Genomic DNA, 20,507 nt, shown 5'->3' with positions numbered 1-20,507 from the left:
AAGGATCTGCCACTCGTAAAAAGAGCCTTGTCGGTCGGCCCCTTTCGTTCCCAGCAGGCCTTGCGGGCGGGAAGATGGCGGCGTCCAGGTGGAGGTCTTGAGAGCAGATTGGCATGGCGTTGGCGTCGGGGCCAGCGAGGCGGGTGCTGGCTCGCCCTTGGGGGCTCGGCCTTGAGGGCTGCGGGGTCCCGAGACGCGGGGCGTACGAGTGGGGCGTGCGATCCACGAGAAAGCCGGAGCCTCCTCCCCTGGACAGGGTGTATGAGATTCCTGGACTGGAGCCCATCACCTTCGCGGGGAAGATGCACTTTATGCCCGGGCTGGCACGACCAGTCTTCCCGCCCTGGGACCCCGGCTGGACGCACCCGAAGTTCCGCCGCTTGCCCCCGCTGCAGGAGCATCCCCTATACAAGGATGAGGTCTGCTACATCTTCCACCAGCGTTGCCGCCTCCTCGAGGGTGAGGTCCCAGGACGGCCGGGAGCAGACCTTGTTCCTTTACCCAGCAGTAACCCCGACGTTCTGTGGGGTTGGGCAAGACTTTGAAACTGTGGGTCTCGGTTTCTTCGTCTGCGAAATGGGCCCGGTATTGAGTCTCATTTCTGAGAATTGTCAGGATTAAGTGGGATGTAAAGACTAGCATGTGTGAGGGAGTTTTAGAGTTTTCGTGGCCAAGTGAAGAGACGTGGTTTCTAGGCCTAGCCCTGCCTCTCACTGTGTGTGTGATTTGGTGTAAGTGACTGAAGCTTCTTGAGCCTCTGTCTCCTGTGAAATGAGTGGTTTTGACCAGGTGATTCACAGTGACCCAACTTTTGCACCCTGGAGATGTAACTGTTTAAGAATTAGATGGAGGATTATAGTGCATAGAGACGGCAGAAACAGTGCTTAACCTGCCGGCCTATTGCGTCTTTTCACAGGATTGGTAACTGTGACGGAGGGGAGTGATTCGGCAGTGATTTGCTCATAGGTGCGCTGTGGGTATCTAGTGAAGCCAGGGCTACACCCCTGGTTTCCCAGATCAGTGACCTTTGTCAGAGGTCAGAGCTGAGATGTTTTGAGGGAAAAGATCTGGACCTAAAAACCATCTAGTCCCTCTGCACCCTTTCACTCTTACAAAGGACAGGTCAGAATGACTTTAGCCAAAACCATCTGTATGTCTGGGGTTAGTACTAGAAATTATGTTCCAGAGTCCCATGGAGGACGGTCTCTATTCAGTTCTCCTACCCATTGTTTCCAACTCATTCTTCCTTAGTCCCTAAATCAGGCTGGGGTTAGGACAGGTCCTGAAAACATAAAATGGTCCAGGTAAGTGGGAACAGAATTTTCCAATAAGTAATTAGGGAAGAAAGAGACTTGGCAGGGTCTGGGGACTAAGCCAGAGAAAAAAATCCTAGGTTTGGGGAGAAGTCAACTGGCCAGCCTCTTAAGCTGCTCAAACCCATTCCTGATAACTGAAAGCTGTTTTTTTTCAGCCTTTAAACACTTCCAGTGTCCTCGCAAGGTGCTCTGAAGGACCTCACAAGACTTGTCACCCTTGCGTGATCCCAGTAACATTACTATGTAGATGAATTGCATTAGATGTATTTTAGAAGTTAAAGATAACTTGTTTGACTAGGCTGAAAACATACCCTATGCTTTCACCGTATGCAGAGAGGTTCTGTAAAGTCTATAATAAAATTCTGTAAGATATAGAGCTAGAGAAGCAGATTGGGGTAATGGAGAGATCCTGGGCTTTAATGTAAAGGTTCCCCTCCCAGTCCCATCGCTTACGAGGTTTGAGACTTGAAACAAAGCCTTTCATCTCTCTTGAGTTTCATCCTCCATGTCATGAAATCCCATCCAACTTGTAGATAAAGCTCCTGGCACAGAGTAGATGGTATTATTCATATACTGCTGCTGCTGCTAAGTCGCTTCAGTCGTGTCCAACTCTGTGCGACCCCATAGATGGCAGCCCACCAGGCTCCCCCATCCCTGGGATCCTCCAGGCAAGAACACTGGAGTGGGTTGCCATTTCCTTCTCCAATGCATGAAAGTGAAAAGTGAGAGTGAAGTTGCTCAGTCATGTCCGACTCTTATCGACCCCATGGACTGCAGCCCACCAGGCTCCTCCATCCATGGGATTTTCCAGGCAAGAGTACTGGAGTGGGTTGCCATTGCCTTCTCTGATTCATATACTAGTGAATCATAAATTCTTAATATTTTATCCATTTTAAAGTTCTAGGAACAGTTGCAGGGTTGGGACTAAAACTTGGGTTACCGGACCCCCAGTCCAGGGTTCTTTCTGCTGTACCACACAATCAGGAAGTTAAATTTCTAAATATTTGTGTTTCTGATGTATAATGAACCTTACAGTAAAAAGCTTCAATGCCTTTCATTTGTCACCACAAGAGAAATTGAGGGTGTTTTCCTTCAAAGTGTTCTGGGTTTGCTTTAATCCCATAGTTTTTCAAATGAAGATGTGTTCCTGAGTCAGGTGATGTTTTTTCAACTGGAATGAGTAGCCTGCCAATCACAGAAGTCACCAGAGCTCTGCCAACTGATGGACACAGTCATTAAAAAGAACACAGTGTTAACTTTGAGAGTTAGAGGACTGGTATGTGGACCCAGTGCAGAATTTAGACCCCTATGTCTATGCCTCTTCCTCTTTTAGGGAAGTAGGTTTTGGGGAAAATGAAGCAAGGGAGTTTGCCTGGCACTGCAGCCCCATCCTGCTGAGAGTAGGGTGGTTAAATTAGTTTTTAAAGACTAAGCACTCTGGATCAAATCTTTTTTCTTACTCCTTTTCCTGAGAAGCATTTTGGGCATCTTATAGAAATTTTATAGTACAGCCAGAGTAAATTAAAAATAGGTGAGGAGATGAGCGTAGAAACAGTGAGGTGAGTACAAAAAATCCATTCTGTGAGGTTGTACTTATATAGGGGAGCACCAGTATTGGCTCTCAGCTTGCTGGCAGTCAACAGATGGTACAGAGATGGGGTCAGCTGACCAGGCCTGTTGCTTTTTTCTATAAACCAAGCACACCTGTTTACTTGTTACCTATGGCTGCTTTTGTGCTAGAGTGGCAGAGCTGAGTAGTTATGACAGAGACTATATCCAGAAGCTGAAAATATTTACTGTCTGGCCCTTTAAGAAAAAATTTGGCCCCTGATATAGAGAAACATTTTGAGTTAACGTAGTTCACCGTGTCCAAAAGACAAAATAGTACTCTACCCAGGTAAAGCTCACCCTTCTTGTATGGAGGCCAAAGAGAAGTTCAGAAGGCCTCGGAGGACCCAGTATAATAAATTGAAAAACATCTTGAGGATTCTTTTGACAAATATAGCAGTACAGTTCATATGGCCTCTTCATACAAAATTCTGCTTATAAAATGGCTCGTTACAGAATCTCAGAGGTAGATGCGAAAAATTATCTGGTGCTCCCAAACTCAGCGCTCCTCAAGTTATTCATGATCCAGAAGATATTTCCTTTATTTCTGAAAGCTTCTTTCCCTTGATAAAGCAGCATGTGCTTAATGCTTGGCCCATATCTATTGAATGAAGTATATTTGGCAGACATGAGCTTTTCCATTCGGGGCTAGGGTATGGGTTAATAGAAGGGATCTAGGTTTTGGAGGGTTGGCATCTATTGATCTAGGCTTGTATGCTAGGGTCTGAATCCTCTATACCTACAGACAGAATACAAACGACCCTTGCCTGCGAGGTTCAGTCTCATGATCTCAGCCATTTTAATAGCTGTTTGAATTCTTCCTGTGGCGAGTACTCTACGTCAATCAACTGTTAACTGTTTTTAAGCAGATGGTCATTCCTGGAGCTGAGTTGAAATCTGGTTCTCCTGGCTTCTGCTCTTTATTTTTAGTTCTGTCCCCTCAGATGTCAGAACAAATCCCATCTCCCTCTCAAGGCTGCTCTTTCCCCAAAATGCTACTGGGCAGGCATAAGCATCTTTTCCTGAATCATCTTTTTTTAGTGTTTGTTTTTTATGATTGATGACCCTAAAGGTGTAAAGCAGGCCCTCTGGCTTACCAAGACCAAGTTAATAGAAGGCCTTCCTGAGAAAGTGCTTAGCCTTGCTGACAATCCGAGGAACCACATAGAGAACCAAGATGAACGCGTTCTGAATGTGATCTCTCATGCTCGTCTCTGGCACTCTACTGAAGACATCCCCAAGAGAGAGACGTACTGGTAAGTTTCCCCCAAGTCAGTAAGATTTCCTACTGATGAATCTTGGAGTCAGCTTTATACCTCCAAATGTCTCTTCTTTTCTCCAAGCCCAGTCATTGTGGACAGCCTGATCCAGCTGTGTAAATCCCAGATTCTCAAGCATCCTTCTCTGGCCAGGCGGATCTGTGCCCAAAAGAACATGTTATCCACCACCTGGAAACGAGGTTAGTCCTCCTGTACACCAGAAAGACCCTGTCTGTCCCTTGTCTTTCTACTCTCAGCCCCACCTCCAGCTTATATTCCCATCCTTGCTGCCATACTTACTCTCACTGCCATCCTTCATGGTCCAATTTGTGGCTCAGACACATCCTCAGTGTCATTAGTTTTTGCCCAGCCTTTCTTTCTTTTATTCACTTCTTTCCAAGACTTAATTCACACCATATCAGTTGAGTGCCTCCAAGTGCCTAAATGTTGACCATAAGTTACAACACAGTCTGCACTCACAAAGCTCATATTCTACTGCAAGAGCCTTCTTACTCTCATGCTTTTTTCCTTTTCTAGATCCACTTTCTGCAGAGCTGCTAGAGTGATCTTTCTAAAGTGCAGGTTCTCTCTGTCCCTCCCCTGGGTCAAATCTTTTATTGTCTCCTAATAGCTGAACAGTTTATGGTGGTATCCAGGTCTTCTGGGCTTTAGCCACCAGCTGGTCTTTCTAGTCTTATCTCTCTCTGCCGTCCCCACCTCCATTCCCCTGTTGGCCACTTGCCGCTTTTGGGCATCAAGCTTTGCGTATGCACGTGCTATATGTTCTGCAGGGAATGTTCTTTTCTATTTTCCTTATTTGACTAATTTCTCCTTGTCCGCATCATTTAGCTCAAGCCCACATCTCATGCAAATCCACAGATCAGCTCTCTGCTCCTTTTGTCCATAGGCCTACTTTTGTCATAGCACACATTATACTGTATTATGTTTGGTGATTATCTAGTACCTTTTCTATCTGCCCCACTAAACTGTGAACTTCTGATGATAGAGACTGTGCCTTCTTTGTCCGCAGTATCTAACGTGCCACACAACAAGCGCTGACTAAAGGGATGGGCGAATCAATACCAGATCCCAGATGTTTTAGGTAGGGATGTTCCGAACACAGGGTTTGTCCTGGGTGGAACCCTGGAGCAGGGAAACCAGCTGTGGAACAGTTTGGGTTTTTAGGACATCAACTTGGTCAGGCTTCACCAGTTTGCCCCTGTGAGTATGGACTTCCTGGCAGAGAGTCAGCTTTGCAGAGGTAATGGCACCACTAAGGAAATTAGTGAACCTCATTAATAGAGGAGTGCTTGTTGGCCCATTATCAAGTATTACCTCTAATTAAACTGCCCCATTTGGAGCTGTCACTGGAGAAGGGATGTGGAGGGAATTGAATTGGAAACCACAGTAGAGTATTCTGTGGGGAGAATCTAAAACCCAAGGTTACGAGAGGTCCAGGCACATTTATCTTCCTTGCAGATTATATGCGAAGAAACAGGAAGTACTTGAGAAAACTGTTCCTGAAGTGTGGGTATGAGGTGTTTTACCAGGTGGGTCAGAGTTTATCCATCCACAGATGTAGTATCCCCTTTTGCACAGCCAGTAAGGGAGGACGCATGTTAATTAAATGACAGTGCTGTTGGTCAGACCAGTTTTTAGACATACAGCATCAGCAGCGTTGGTCCATTCCCATCACATTGTGATTGTAGTATTTAATTTGTATTTCTGAAAACTCAAGGACCTTCAGAGAAAAATTTGCCCCTGTGGGGAGTCCGTAGCAGGCCGTTGTCCAGGAGGCTTTCTAGATGGCGTTCCTCTTCCTGTGGGCACCTCTGTGACGGGGATCTGCTCACGTCCACAGCGGCAGGCTTGCTGCTTAGGCAGATGTGCGTTCGCTTCCTCATGCACCTGTGTCTCCTTGTGGCAAGTATGCTCATCTGACTTAAGTGAGGCTTTCTGACTGGCTCATTTTTTTAACTCCGAGTGACTGAGGTCAGTTGAACCCTTTTCCTGGGTTTAGCAGCCTTTCGGCTTAGCCTGTAGTCTCAGTACTTCTCTCTCCATCCTTCCTACTGTATCGTGTTCCAGTTATCTGTGCTGACTTCCCCTGAGCTCTGCCACGCAGCAGCAGGCTTCTGGACCGTGGAACATATTAGGGCTCCTTCACTGGAACACCTTCCTCCCTTTTCTTTGCCTGGCAAACTCTGACCCAGTAGTATTCAGCCAAGGGTGGTTTAATCCTCTAGGGGAGATTTGGCTTTGTTTGGAGACATTTCTGTTTGTCCTGACTTGAAGCAGAGCCGGGGCTGGCAGTGAACGTTCTGTTGGCATCTAGTGGGCAGAGGCCAGGGTGCTGACAGATACCTACAGTGCATTGCACAGCCTCCCTCACCAAAGAACTACCTGAAATGTGGACAGCACCCAAGTTGAGAAGCTCTGCTCTTATCCATCTTTCTGAAGCAAGTTTGAAGGCGTTTCAGGCAGCTTCCCAGGCCTCCCAGAGGAGGTCGGTTTCCCCACCTCTGCTGTCTCCCACTGTTGGAGCACTTACTCCCTCGTCAGCCCTTGAGAGGGACTCTCTGTTCAAGGGAGTTCAAACTGGTCCCCAGTGCAGAGCAGGTGCTTGGGAAGATCTGAACCCGCAGCCTCTGAGCCCACAGAGATCACCAGGCCTCTCGGTTCATTGGAAAGAACACAGGTCAAAGAGTGCACTGGTCAGTCCCTCTCAAGAAACTCAGGAGTAACACCTTAACCAAAGTTCTCTGGTTTTTCTTTTCTATTTTTTAGGATAAAAGCTTTATTTTTAACTAATCTTTTTTTTAAATTTATTTATTGAAGTATAGTTAATTTAAAAATACTGTGTTTCAGGTGTATAACAAAATGGTTTAGTTATATGTATACATATTTTCTTTTCAGACTTTTTCCCCATATATGCTTTTACAGTGGGTCCTTGCTGACTATCTATTTTACATATATAGCAGTGTGTATATGTTAATTCCAACTGCCTAATTCTCTCTCCCCCCACCATTCCCCTTCTGTAACCATTCGCTTGTTTCTGACTCTGTGAGTCTGTTTCCATTTTGTAAATGAGCTCATTTTTTAGATTCCACATATAAGTGATGTCGTATGATACTTGTCTTTCTCTGTCTGATGTCAGCTAGTATGATAATCTCTAGGTCCATTCGTGTTGCTGCAAACGGCATTATTTCATTCTTTTTTATGGCGAGTAACATTCCATTGTAGGGCTTCCTTGGTGACTCAGTGGTAAAGAATCCGGGTCGATGGACAGTTAGGTTGTTCCCTTATCTTGGCTATTGTAAATAGTGCTGCAGTGAACATCAGGTGCATATGTCTTTTCAACGTATGGCTTTCTTTGGATATATGCCCAGGAGTGGGATTGCTCGATCATATGGTAGCTCTATTTTTAATTTTTTAAGGAACCTGCATACCATTCTTCACAGAGGCTGTACCAATTTACATTTCCATCAACAACGTAGGCGGGTTCCCTTTTCTCCACACACTCTCCAGCATTTATTGTTTTTAGGCTTTTTGATGATGGCCATTCTGACTGGTGTGGGGTGATACCTCATAGTAGTTTTGATTTGCATTTCTCTAATAATTAGTGATTGTTTGGTCAGTAAGTCATGTCTGACTTTTTTGGGACCCCATGGACTGTATTCTGCCAGGCTCCTCTGTCCATGGGGTTTTCCAGGCAAGAATATTGGAGTGGGTTGCCATTTTCTTCTCCAGGGGATCTTCCTGACTCAGGAATCAAACCCAGGTCTCCTGCATTGCAGGCAGATTCTTTACCTACTGAGCTCTCTGATATTAAGTATCTTTTCATGTGCTTTCTGGCCATCTGTATGTCTTCTGCAGAGAAACGTTTATTTAGATCTTCTGCCCATTTTTTGATTGGGTTTTTTTTTTTTTTTATATTGAGGTGCATGAGCTATTTGTATATTTTGGAGATTAATCCCTTGTCAGTTGCATTGTTTGCAAATGTTTTCTCCCATTTTGTGGGTTGTCTTTTTTTTTTTTTTTTGTAATGGTTTCCTTTGCTGTGCAAAACCTTTTAAGTTTGAATAGGTTCTGGTTTGTTTTCATTAGGAAATGGATAGGAAAATGTATTATTGCATTTCATGACAGAGTGTCCTATTGGGTTGGCCAAAAGGTTTGTTCAGATTTTTCTGTAATAAACCTGAACAAACCTTTTGACCAACCTAATACCTATGTTTTCCTCTGAGTTTTATAGTATCTGGTCTTGGCTTCAGGCTTGTGCAGTCTTTCTGGTGGGAAGGACTGGCGCTTGCCCATTGGTGGGTAGAGCTGGGGCTTGTCCTCTGGTGGGCAGGGCTGTGCCCAGGGGTGTGTTTAGAGGTGGCTGTGGGCTCAGGGAGACTTAAAGCAGCCTGTCTGCTGATGAGTGGGACTGTGTTCCTGCTCTGTGGTTATTTGACTGGAGGGTCCCATATGGGCTGTTGGGTGGGGCCAGGACTTGGCATCAAAATGGCAGCCTCCAGGACAGCTCACACCAAATGAGTACTCCCCAGTACCTCTCCACCATGGGTTTCCTTGACCCCAGTCTGACCACAGCTGCCCCTGCCCCCCAACCCCCTCCCCCCCAGGAGACCCTCTAAGGTCAGCAGTAGGTCTGGCCTAGGATCCTGTGAACTCAGTGCTTTTTCCCATGGGTCCTGGTCCTCTTAGAAGACCCTGCATCCACCTTCCAGGAGTGGCATTTGTTTCTATTCCATCCCTCTTGAGATTCTGCAGTCAAGCCCTGCTGGCCTTGAAAGCCAGATGCCCTGGGGCTTCCTCCTCCTGATGCCAGACCCCCAGGCGGAGGAACCTTTTGTAGGGCTCAGAACTTGAGAACCTCTGTGATACAATTATTTTCCAGTTTGTGTCTCACTCACTTGGTGGGTATGGGATTTGATTATGTCACAAATGTAACACTCCTACCATCTTGTCTTTGTCTTGGTAAATAGAATGTCTTCTTTGGTAGCTTCCAATCCTTTTTGATGATAGTTGTTCTGCAGTTAGTTGTTCCGGTGTTTTTGTGAGGGGAGGTGAGCTCAGGTCCTTCCTGCACCGTCTTGTCTTCATGTCCCCTTCTAGTCTATAGAATGAAGATCACTAGATTGAACTCCAGTCCTGTTAAGTGCTTTTTCTGTGACTTCAGCCTGGCCACTCAGTCTTTGGATCTGATGTTACTTGTCTACTCCAAGGCGTAGCAGAGGCAGAGGATGGCACCCAGACATGAAGAGAAGGAGGCTTATATGATAAGCACAAGGATGAATCTCCAAAGTTGTGTTTTCTGTGATGAGGCAGATCAGATAGTGAAGCTGTAAAAGGCTTGAGGAGCATAGCAGGATGAAAGCTTTTGACTTAGCCTAGCTAAGGCTTTAAACCAGGTTAGACTAACCGCTTTTCTCCCCATTTAGAGTCTACTCTGATTCAGGTCCATGGTTCCAGTGGAGCCCAGCTGAATGCCAAGGATCCTCTGCCTCCCATTGCCTCCCGAGAGGAAGTTGAAGCTACTAAGAATCATGTTCTCGAGACTTTCTCTCCCATATCTCCCACTATCAGCCTTCAGGAATGCCATATTTATGATGTGAATGATGACACGGGTAAGTATCAAAATGCCTTTGACTTTTAGGCAGCATGCAGATGAGGGACAGGCTTTTTCCGAGAGAAAGGAAACATTGAGTACTTTCTATGTATTAGGATCTCATGTGCATTTTCTCCTCAGAGCCATGTAGCAGCCCCGTGAGATAGGTGTTGTTAACCCTAAGGAAACGAAGACTTTGCTGATTGTGATTGATTCAGAGGGTGACTTTACTTTTGACCCCTAAGAAGTCATTTTGTTGCATCAGTTTTAATGGGTGGCTTGAGGGGCTTTTGACCAGGCATCAAATGTTTCCTTTATTTATAGTTCTCTTGAAAGATACCCCCTCTGTGTGCACCCTGTAAACTCTGGCCAACCTTCTACTAGGATGGAGGAAGCTCATAGTCCTTTAATCGGGCTATTCATCCCACCTCCATTGAACAAAGCACCACCACTTCCCCACTGAGACACGACAGAAACTAGGGAGTTGGCCTGGACGGGCCTGCAGCTCCTGCCGTCCACGCAGTCATTATGAACTGCAGTGTCTTCCTCCTCAGCCTCTCTTCCTTTCCAGCTATGCCTCAGTCAGTCCCCAGGGTCTCTCACCAGCCCGTTACCCCAGTCTCTTAATGGGCTAGTGTGACCTGGGCTGTTTCCTCTCTCTCTCTAGTTCACAGTTCCAGAGTCGACTCTCTAGAATGCGGATTTAATCCCATCGCTCTTCATGCCCATCTCCCCACTGCCTGTTGGATAAAGTTTGAACTCCTTGGCTTATCACACAAGGGCCTTCACATCAGCCCTCTGCCCCTCTCTCCAGCCCCATCTTTGTCTCCTCCCCAGCCCCATCTTTGTCTCCTCCCGCCACGGGCTCCCTGTATTCACTGTCCTTTTCTCACCACCGTGCTCTGGCACTTTCTTTTCCCTCTGCCTGCGCTCTGACCATTCACCCCTCTTTCTCTTCAGCTAAATAACTACTCATCTGTCATGGTTTTCCTTCGGACTCACTTCTTCCCAGAAATGCTCTACAACCTCGCAGTCTGGTCAGGGCTCTTTGATCTGTCCTCACCCAGCCCCCTGGCTCCCCTCGTGTCTTGACATGTCCCTCTGCGTGGATGTGATCAGTTTTCCCGTCTGTCTCCCCTCTAGACTTGGTGAGCTCCTCAAAGGCAGTGACAGGCACCGTGTGGGCTCTGTCCCTGGTACCTGTCTTAGAGATTGGTACAGAGTGAGTGCTGAGTGATGCGTATTCGCACGTGCGGAGGAACTGAGGCAGACAGGAGAGTCGGGTCTCCCTTAAGTGATGCCCTCCCCTGGGGTTTTCAGAGCCCACACTTTCCCAGCCTCTTTCTTCCTCTATTTCGTCCACTTTTGCCAATCCCGGTCCTTCACTATAGAAGCCTCCAGCCTCCGAGAGTTTGCCCACGGCCATGCAAGGGAAGAAACAGTGACCCGGCAGGATCGTGGCTGAGATGGACGAGTGCTGAACTTGGATTCTATGAGACCCCGTTTGTTACTAATAATGAAGTATTTTGCAAGTGATTTGCTTTTTAAAAAAGTAATCACATAGGTTTCAGGTTATCTTTCTAATATCACTGTCATCTGTGTGCTTGATTGAATGAGAAAGGGGTGGGGTTAGAGCTAGCCGGCAAGAATTACCTGGAACAGGTAAGCGAACATTTTCTATAAAGAACCAAATGGTATTTTAGGTTTTGTAGGCCACATATAGTCTCTGTCACGGCTATTTAATAGATATGTAGATGAGTGGGTGTGGTTGTGCTCTGGTAAAAATTTTGTTTTCAAAAGCAGGCCAGATTAGAGACTTCCCTGGCAGTCCAGTGGTTAGGACCTCACCTTCCGAGGCAGGTTCTCTCCCTGGTCAGAGAGCTAAGATCCCATATGCCTTCTAGCCAAAAAACCAAAACCTAAAACAGAAGCAATGTTGTAACAAATTCAATGAAGACTTTAAAAACAGTCCACAACAACAACAAAATCTTAAAGGAAAAAACAAACCCAAAATATGTAGTGTCTGGCACTAAGCTAAGGTGGGCTGACTTTCCTGAGGCTTTGGGTGGGCCAGGTAACCTGTCCCTCCACATGATGACGTGTCTTGCAGGATTCCGAGAGGGCTATCCTTACCCCTGTCCCCACACCTTGTATTTGCTGGAGTCAGCCAACTTACGAGCACACCGCTTTCAGCCAGATCAGCTGCGGGCCAAGATGATCCTGTTTGCCTTCGGCAACGCGCTGGCTCAGGCCCGGCTCCTGTATGGGGTATGTATGTGGGGAAGACCACCGAGCTGCCTTACGTTGTGTCGGTTTCCTGCCTTACCCTGCTCAAAGGAAAGGAAGTGTGGAGGGAATTCTTTGGCTTGACCAAAGAGTTTCAGGGAGAGGCACTTCCACTCACCCTGCCGTCTGTTGGGGACCTACAGTGTGTCTGTCTTTACATAAGATGCCTCATCACGATGGCCCACAAGGTTTCACTGTGATCCCCATTTTTCAGATTATACTTCTGAGTCCCAGGAAAGCTAATGAGCAGCTTGTCCAGCATTACACACAGTAAGTGGTGGAGAGAGGATTGGGACCAGATGGTCTCAACTCCGGAGGCTTCAGTTATATGTCCTCCAGCACACGGCCTTAAACTGCACTAACGGAGCCCGAGCACAGGGCTTTATCAGGAAGGCAGGGGATGGCCCAGGCCTGCCTGCCCTCTGAGGACAGGTTCTGAAGACCCAACATAGCACCTGGATGGTCACCCCTTGATTCTAAGAGCAGGTCTCAGGGACCTAGATGTTACAGAACGCAAGCTGAGTGGTTGTTACACAATGCCGTCCCACGATTGGAGGAAAGCCTGGCCGGGGAGCAAAGGCCTCCAGGCAGGGAATAGCACTGCTTCCCGAAGTCCCCACATAGGTCTGGGACGCCAGAACCCTGGTTTTGTGTGTGTGTTGGAAGGTGGGAGGGGAAGAATGTTTTTGAGAGCTGCTGTCAGGCTCCCAGGTCTTGATTAGAACCCAACGCCCTCCTGGAGGAGCAGTGAACTCGAATGTTCTGTTTCTCATCCTCGTTGGTCTAGGAACTAGGTGGGGTTGGTACAGTGTAGTTAGCCTGATGAGACAGGGAGTAGAATGGACCTTGTCTGTATTGAGCATCTACTACATGCCAAACATTTAACTAGGGCTCCCTTATAGCGGTGGTTCTCAAAATATAACCCTGGATTGTTAGCAGCATGAACACCATCAAGGGACTTGCTGGAAATGTGAATTCTCAGACCACCTGACATCCTGCATCAGAAGCTCTGGGAGTGGAGCCTGGCAGGCAGTTTTAACAAGCCCTCCAGGTGATGCTGGTACAAGCACAAGTTTGAAAACCACAACACTAAAATTTGAGAACTACCGCATTATTTAATCCTTACAGCAGCCCCCTTGTGGCAGATACTAGTAGCTTCATTTTACAGATGAAGAAACTGAGGTTCAGAGAGGCCCAGTAACTTCCCCAGGGTAACACAGCTAGAGATTAGCAGCTGTTGCATCTTTATGTGACGTTTTTGTGTCTTTCCAGTCCTTGGGAGGTTATCTTAATTCCTATTCTCTGACATATTTTTTGAAGGCTCTGGAAGGTCAGGTAACTTGCCCAGGACCCTACAGCTAAAGAGTAGGGAGGCAGGCATTGGAACCCTGATCTCTCCAGCCTCAGGGGACATGCTGCCTCCTGACTGGGGGGCAGGAGAGGGAGGCAGAGAGAGTCACATGCCAGGTCCCAGGCCTGCAGGCTCATTGTCGCTCCTGTGCCAGCAGAACATGGTAGCAATGCTGTCACTAATTGCCACCCAGTTGGGTAGGAGAGGAGGCCTCCCCCAGCCCCTCCAGGTACAAATTATTCCTGGGGATGTGAAGTTGAGCAATTATGGGAAGAGCCTCTGTGTAAAAGGTAAAATTGCTGAGAAATTTATGTACTACCTGCAGCTTTATTGATCTGTAGAGGGAGATAAGAGTCAATACAGGATTCTCAGCTAACACTTAGAGGTACTTTTCTTTTTATTTATTTCTCATGCAGCTAAGAACAGGTATTTCTAAGGCCAACAGTCCCAGTGTGGCCCTCACTGAGGTCTGCCATTAGCTATTCCTAATGTCGGATTCAGCCGTAGAGCGGTGAATGCAGTAGGCAGCATCTTTGAGTCAAGGATGCTTTGCTTCACGGGGCCTGCCTATTGAATCTTTGTCCAGCGGGTAGTAGTCATCAGACTGGATTCCTGCAGACTCAGTAGGGTGAACATATGACTTGTCATCAAAACTGGAATACTGTTGAGAGTGACAGGTGCTACTGTCAGATACAATGGGACACTAGGTGTAAACCAGGACAGTAAGATTTTAAGAGATTTAACAGCCTGGGTCTCGTCCTGGATAACCTTGAGCAAGTTACACCGTCTCTCTGGATCTGTTTCCTCATCTGTTAAATGTGTATGCCGTGTTGTACCATGCTAAGTCGCTTTAGTTGTGTCTGACTCTCTGCGACCCCAAGGACTGTAGCCTGCCAGGCTCCTCTGTCCATGGAATTTTCCAGGCAAGAGTACTAGAGTGGGTTGCCGTGCTCTCCTCCAGGGGATCTTCCCAACCCAGGGATCCAACACGTCTCCTGTGGCTCCTGCAGAGCAGCGGATTCTTTACTGCTGAGCCACTGGGGAAGAGACCTAAGTGGGTATATACCACTGGGTTTATGAGATTAGAGGTGACTGTAAAACGGCTATGATGCCCAGGACATGAGAGGCCCTTAGTAAATAGTTGCTAGTATGTTACTGTTACCAGTGGCACTGATTGAAAGAGATAATTAGCAGACGTGTCGACTGGCGAAAGCCTGGGGCTGACACAGCTGGAGTGGACACTCAGGAATCTGACGCACTGAGTTGCATTTCGAGAGCCCAAAGCCCAGGTGAGATGCCTGCCTGCAGGCTTAGGACATTCCAAGAAGCCCGGCCCTGAGGGATAAAGTAAGGCAGAGAGAAGGTGTGTCTGACTGAGGGCTAGCCCCGTGGGTGCCGATGTCACATGTCATTGTGACCTCAGACAAGTCACCACCTCAGCTGGTCTGTCTCCTCAACCGTCAGATGGAGTGAGAACTGAATGAGATCGTGTCTATTAGATGCACTGACGCTCCAGGTCAGCATTTGATAAGCATCATTGTCACCGTCAGGTTACACCATGGGTTTGGGGGGTTTCCCGTCGTTAACCTCCCAGCTCATCTTCCCTCACTGAGCAGCTTGCCTGGCAGTCGCCTCTCAGTGGCAGGAATTAGTACTTTAGTGTGCTCAAGTTGAAGAGCAGGTACACTGGGGCCACGATTGGTCTGAGCCCAGGGAGAGCTAGGCTGGGTATGTGCGAGAAGGCCTACCCTGGACAGTGCCCTTAGCTCCACCTTCTGTTTTCATCTTTCATTGTAGGAAAACCACTCAGTGGGGTAGGGGGTTATTTAAAAGGCCAGAGCTAGAAATTGCCTGTTTTGTGCTGTTCTTATACCTTGCCATTTCTGATTGCATTTACTTGTCCTCTTTTCCTCTCAGAACGACCCTAAGGTTTTGGAGCAGCCAGTAGTCGTGCAGAGCGTGGGCACCGATGGGCGTGTCTTCCAGTTCCTGGTGCTGCAGCTGAACACCACAGATCTGGCCTCCGAGGAGGGCATCAAGAATCTAGTCTGGGTGGACTCCGATCAGCTCCTCTATCAGCACTTCTGGTGTCTCCCAGTGATCAAAAAGAAGGTGGTTGTGGTAAGTCCAGCCATCTCTGGCTTGGTGACTGGACCGGGCCCGTGGCTCGTCCTCCCCAGAGAGAGCCTGGCTTGGGGTGGAGGGTGTGCTTGTGAGTGGAGCACCGGCTTCAGGAACCTCATGTTCAGGACCTCTGTCTGCCTGGAGGGCTGCTTCAGCCCAGCCCGCCAGCTAAAATAGCACCTTCCACTCTGGGCCCCGCCCAGCTCTTCGCGCTCCCCTCTGCGCCCCCACCACGCCCCTCTCCTCTTGGCTCTGTCTCCAGTTGCCTGAGCAGCTCAGGATCCTAGTAAGTGCTGCTCTTTTTATAGAGGAGGTGCCTTCCTTCTTAAACCCCATTCCCTCTTCCTCCACTCGCCCTCCCCCATTTCTCTTGCATCTGGGTGTCCTTACTTGTCATTCCAGGTGTAGCCTAAAGACCAGCATCCCAGTCCCAGCCTTGCTTAAGTTCCTCGGGTAGGTCGCCATAGCCTGGGGGCCCCCATCACGGTGCAGTCACACTGCTGTCCTGCGGTTGTCTATTCACTGTTCTGCTCCTCCGTTAAACTGCGCCCTGAGCTCCTGGAAGGCCGAGTCTGAATGACGCGTTCATTCATTTCACTCCACGGATAGGGAATCCCTCACTGCCGCACCTCCAGTGCTCAGCTGGCTGAGACCAGGCCTGTGTTCTGTGTGCTGGGCAGTGACAGTATCTTAACGGATTCATAGTATCAGGCAGTGATAAAGCCTGTAAAAGACAGAACGGGACTGGGGGGTGAGAGAGAGCAGCACGGGTACAGTGCTGGGTCTGTGGCTCACCAGCTGTGTCTCACGCAGGGCTTGAGTAGACTTGCTTAGTGTAGGGTTGTTGAGTCTTTGAGCATCATCTGTATGTTAGTTGATGTTGCTATGCCCTTGAAATGCCTGCTGGTGTGAGCCTTCTCTCTGGCCCCAGGCCCTGTTCTCTGTCCCTCGCCTGTGCGGCCACATCAGCCGTCTTCTGCGCATCTTTGCTCTTAGTTGCCCTCTCTCTCTGTCCCCTTCGTGGCTTCAGGTCCTTTTCTTTCAGCCTTTTCCTTCCATGAGCGTGACTTAGTGCCAGGCCTGTCCTGGTGTGGTCACGTGGCTCCTCCTTACCCATCTCTTCCTCTCACCAGCCCACCTCCACCAGCCTCACCCTCTCTTTTTCTTCTTAGCCCTTTCTAGGTGCCCTTTAGTGCTCATTCATTCATGTTCTCTTCTTGTATGGAAGTCAGTGAGTTGTTTTCTCTCCTGCTTTCTTAGCATCTTTTTCCTGCTTCATGGTGAGGCCTGTCACCCTTCGTCACCACTATTTGCACCCCTGGCTGGAAGCTCCGTGAGGGCGGGAGCCAGATTCAAGTTACTATTGGGTTTCCAGCGCTGGGCACAGCTCTCATACAGAGAAGGTGCCTGATAAGTGTGTGTGGGATGAGAGAGGGATTCTTGTCCCTGGGAGTTAAAAGGAGCAAACGAAACACTTTTTCGTGGTGGTTGAGTTGAGGGGGACTAGGGACCAGGGCAAGGTCGGCAGATAAGTTGGCCTGGAGGCGCAGAGATGCCTCATGTCCTTCTCCCGAGCCCAGCCCCCGCCTAGCATCGCTTGGCACCAGCTCCCCAGCACTCCTTGATCGCAGGAGAAAGAAACAGTTATTATCCAGGCGCTTAGGATTTACATAAAACCGACCTTTGTTTTAATTGCTGCCATTAAACCTAGTAGCACGATCCTAATGGGCTGTGTTCTTTTCAGGAACCTGTTGGGCCGACTGGTTTCCAGCCAGAGACATTCAGGAAGTTTTTAGCTCTGTATTTGCACGGTGCTGTGTGAGCCAAGGACTCTTCTAAGGCCAGAGCCGCCTGCGCCCCTCTCTTCCTGAGGATCCTGGAGCCTGGATGGTGCCTGAAGCTGCAGGTCTCACCGATAATAAAAGAGCCCTTCTGGTGCACCGGATCCTGTGTTTATTATCGGGGAGCTTTCAGGTGGGGCACCCAGAGCTACGCACAGGCCCTGCCCCTGAGTCTACCTCTGTTGCAAGGGCCAGCCCTGGAGCCTCACCTGCCCCAGCTTTGTCTGTGACCCATCTTGTGACTTTACATAAGAATCTTCCTCTCTCTGAGTCTCAATTTCATCATCTGAAAACTTGTGGCTAATGTGACTTACATTGTTTTATAGACTATAGATTACTTGTATGTAACGTTTGCTTCCTATTAGGTGCTCTGGAATGGTCACTAGGTTCTGTGGGAATTATTAAAATTGTGGACACATTCCACAGTGACTGCAGGAAATCTGAATAGAATATTCATTGTAGATTTCCCGCTAGTATCTTGGTTAATGGACTGAGCACACCCCTGGTTCAGCTGACCTCTGTTCAGATAACATCAGGCCCTGCGCTGGTCCAGGCAGCTTATACACAGCATCTTGTTCAGTCCTCACAGAACCCTTTTAAGGTTAAGTGTTGTTTCCACATACAAGAAAAGTGTTGAGAGTGCCTGCTGTGTGCCGGGCTCCTTTCTGGGCCCCGTCGTTGAGGAGGCGCAGGTAGTGTAAGGAATCACTGAAGGTCACACAGCTGATATTTTAGGTCCGCTCCCTTAGGAAACTCTGAGGTGGAGATTTCCTGGGGGAAGCTTGGGAGGGCCTTGGGGATCGGCCCCCATGGGGAGAGACAGTAGTGGCATCAGGTGGAAGAGGGACTGGGCTCGATGGGTTTGTACCTGAGGCCTTGGCTGATTCCGAGCTCCGTGGGCACCCCCGTGAAGCCGAGGTGCCGCGCCTTTCCATGAACACCAGTGGTGCGTCACCAGTCAGCGGATACACTGCTCCCGACGCAGGAGGGACCTCGTGAGGCGGCTTTGTTGGGGCCGAGTGTGACTCCTGAGTGGCTTTGCTGAGAGCAGGCAGCCGGGACACTTCCTGCTACAGGAGGAAGCCCTGGGGCCCACGTGGGCTGCGTACGTGACGGTGCTGTTTCCAGCCCCGTGTGTCTCTGGCTCCCAGGTTGTGCTCCTTGCACTTTACAAAGTACCTTTTAGGCTCGGCTGGGTGGGGACAGGGGCAGCAGGAGGTTTTACCAGGAAAAGGACAGATGGGGCTGGGGGTGGATGCACGCGAAGGGGTTACTTGGGAAGGCAGCACGTATGCCACAGCAGCAGGGAGTGGTTACAGATGGGGAGGGTTGGGGTGAGGCTGGAGGGCCAGCTCTCAAGGGCCTGGAGTGCTGGCACCTCAGGTTTCCCCAGGTACAAGTTGTCACCCACCCGAGGCAGCCCCGGTTCTCCCCTGGGGTGACCACAGCTTGGGTTCATTTACTGTGGCACCTTGGTATGCATAGTGTGTGTATAATGGGGATGCATCTGTGTGCGTTATCTAGTGTTACCCTATCTGTAGACCATTCTACACCTTCCTTCCTTCACCTAATACCTTGGGATCGCAGATCTTGCCACATCAGCACATATGAGCTACCTTGTTCTTCCGAGCAGCGGCATTAATATCTATCGATGGACATTCGAGGTATTTCTAGTTGTTAGCCATTACAGATAATGCTGCAGTGAGCATCCTTGTTCATGTATCTTAGAGTACTTCTGCCAGCGCAGCCATTGGATAAATTCCGAAGCAGAATTGCTGAGTCAAAGGGATTTTTTTTTTTATAAGAACATTCTATGGGCAAATGGAGGACAAGTTGGCAGGGTGACTGTGCAGAGTCCAGCTGGAGGCCATTTCGGTCACTCCTGGGTGAGTGACGGTGGTGGCCTGAAGCCAGGGTTAGGGGGCAGAACCACCACCACCCCACCCCCCGGTGGCTGGTAGAATGGGAAGCGAGAGGGCCAAGCCTGCCTGGGTCTTGAGCGTGTGGGACAGAGGCTGCAAGCAGGCGGGCTGTCAGCAGGCGACCTTGTGGCTTGAGGACAGCCCTGGAAAGGGGCCAGGGTTGCAGGGCAGGCCTGGGCACTCATCCCAGCCCCTGGGGTGAGGACAGCCTGTGGCTAGCCTTGGTCTGTCACCTCGGACCTTGGAGCTAAGCTGTGGAGGCTGGTGCCCACTGCTGTCTCCCTTCAGGCCCCTCAAAGCTAGTCTGCGAGGTGAGGCTGGCAGGACTGGCATTTCTATCCTCCCCATGCAGTTGAGGCTCAGACACCACGTGGTGTAGTGTGAAGAGCCAGAAAGTTCGTATGTGATGACACCTGCCCCCTCCACAAAGATGTGCTCGCTTCCCCAAATCCCAAATGCCTACCTGCCTCAGCCTCCCCACCTCTTACCTTCCCTTCCTCGTTCAACACTGGGACAGAGGAATACAGGTGATCTTCAGGCCCTGTTTGGCCTCAGGCCTTAGAACAGACGCCTCACTCAATCAGACCCAGTCTGGAAGAAGGAAGCAGGAGGAAGGTGGATGGGGGTATCCTATTATTGGTATAAAAATCACACTATAGGGACTTGGACTTTTAAGCAACAGATGTTTGGAACCAAAATTCTGTTGATGACTCTGTGAGCACATGTGAACGTAATCTCATTTTGTCGTGTATTTAAGTGTCTTGCGGATCCATGAGAAAGCTCCTCGGTTCACTTCCAGCAGGCTTCAGTGGACTAGGGAATGCCATTTCCCAGAGTCTCCTATATCCCAGCTTCCTCTCAGATCCTGAGTTTCCTCATCTGCAAAGTGGGAATAAAGCACCTGCCTCCCTTTCAGGCTTTGCCTCCTCGGGGATTAACAGGCCACATTTGACCAGGATGCATGAAGTAGAGGGGTCTGGAGGTTTTCAGAAGCCCCGTGAAAAGGTGAGATTACTTCAGGCAGCCCTTTAGGCTTTTTTGTCCCCTCCCAAGGCTGGCTCAGGCTGGACCTAGGGCGGGTCCTCACCAGAGGCTCTGTGACTCGCTGGGCTGTCCTTAGCAGTAGGCCCAAGGCTTTGAAAAAGCAGGTCAAGGTCACCTCAGGCTTTAGACAGCATCTCCCTGCTTC

At 49.0% G+C, this 20,507-nt stretch overlaps 1 protein-coding gene across 1 annotated transcript; it reads left to right on the top strand.

Annotated features, from left to right (window-relative positions):
• Nucleotides 1-43: 43 nt before the first annotated feature.
• On the top strand, nt 44-17,495 carry MRPL37 (mitochondrial ribosomal protein L37). Its single transcript, XM_027537154.1, has 7 exons — nt 44-459; nt 3,997-4,180; nt 4,268-4,383; nt 9,628-9,813; nt 11,905-12,062; nt 15,349-15,552; nt 17,300-17,495. The coding sequence occupies exons 1-7, from the start codon at nt 114-116 to the stop codon at nt 17,375-17,377; spliced, it is 1,272 nt and encodes a 423-aa protein (XP_027392955.1). The 5' UTR covers nt 44-113; the 3' UTR covers nt 17,378-17,495.
• The last annotated feature ends 3,012 nt before the right edge of the window (nt 17,496-20,507 follow it).

The sequence above is a fragment of the Bos indicus x Bos taurus genome, chromosome 3, assembly GCF_003369695.1.
Source record: "Bos indicus x Bos taurus breed Angus x Brahman F1 hybrid chromosome 3, Bos_hybrid_MaternalHap_v2.0, whole genome shotgun sequence".
In the NCBI taxonomy this organism is placed as follows: domain Eukaryota; kingdom Metazoa; phylum Chordata; class Mammalia; order Artiodactyla; family Bovidae; genus Bos; species Bos indicus x Bos taurus.
Note: the sequence above shows the minus strand (reverse complement) of the source record. Positions and strands in the feature narration are given on the sequence as shown.

Coding starts and splice junctions, on each gene's coding strand:
- MRPL37 (XM_027537154.1), top strand. CDS start 114: ATGGCGTTGGCGTCGGGGCCAGCGAGGCGGGTGCTGGCTCGCCCTTGG. Junction 4,181..4,267: donor CCCAAGAGAGAGACGTACTG/GTAAGTTTCCCC, acceptor CTTTTCTCCAAG/CCCAGTCATTGTGGACAGCC. Junction 9,814..11,904: donor TGATGTGAATGATGACACGG/GTAAGTATCAAA, acceptor CGTGTCTTGCAG/GATTCCGAGAGGGCTATCCT.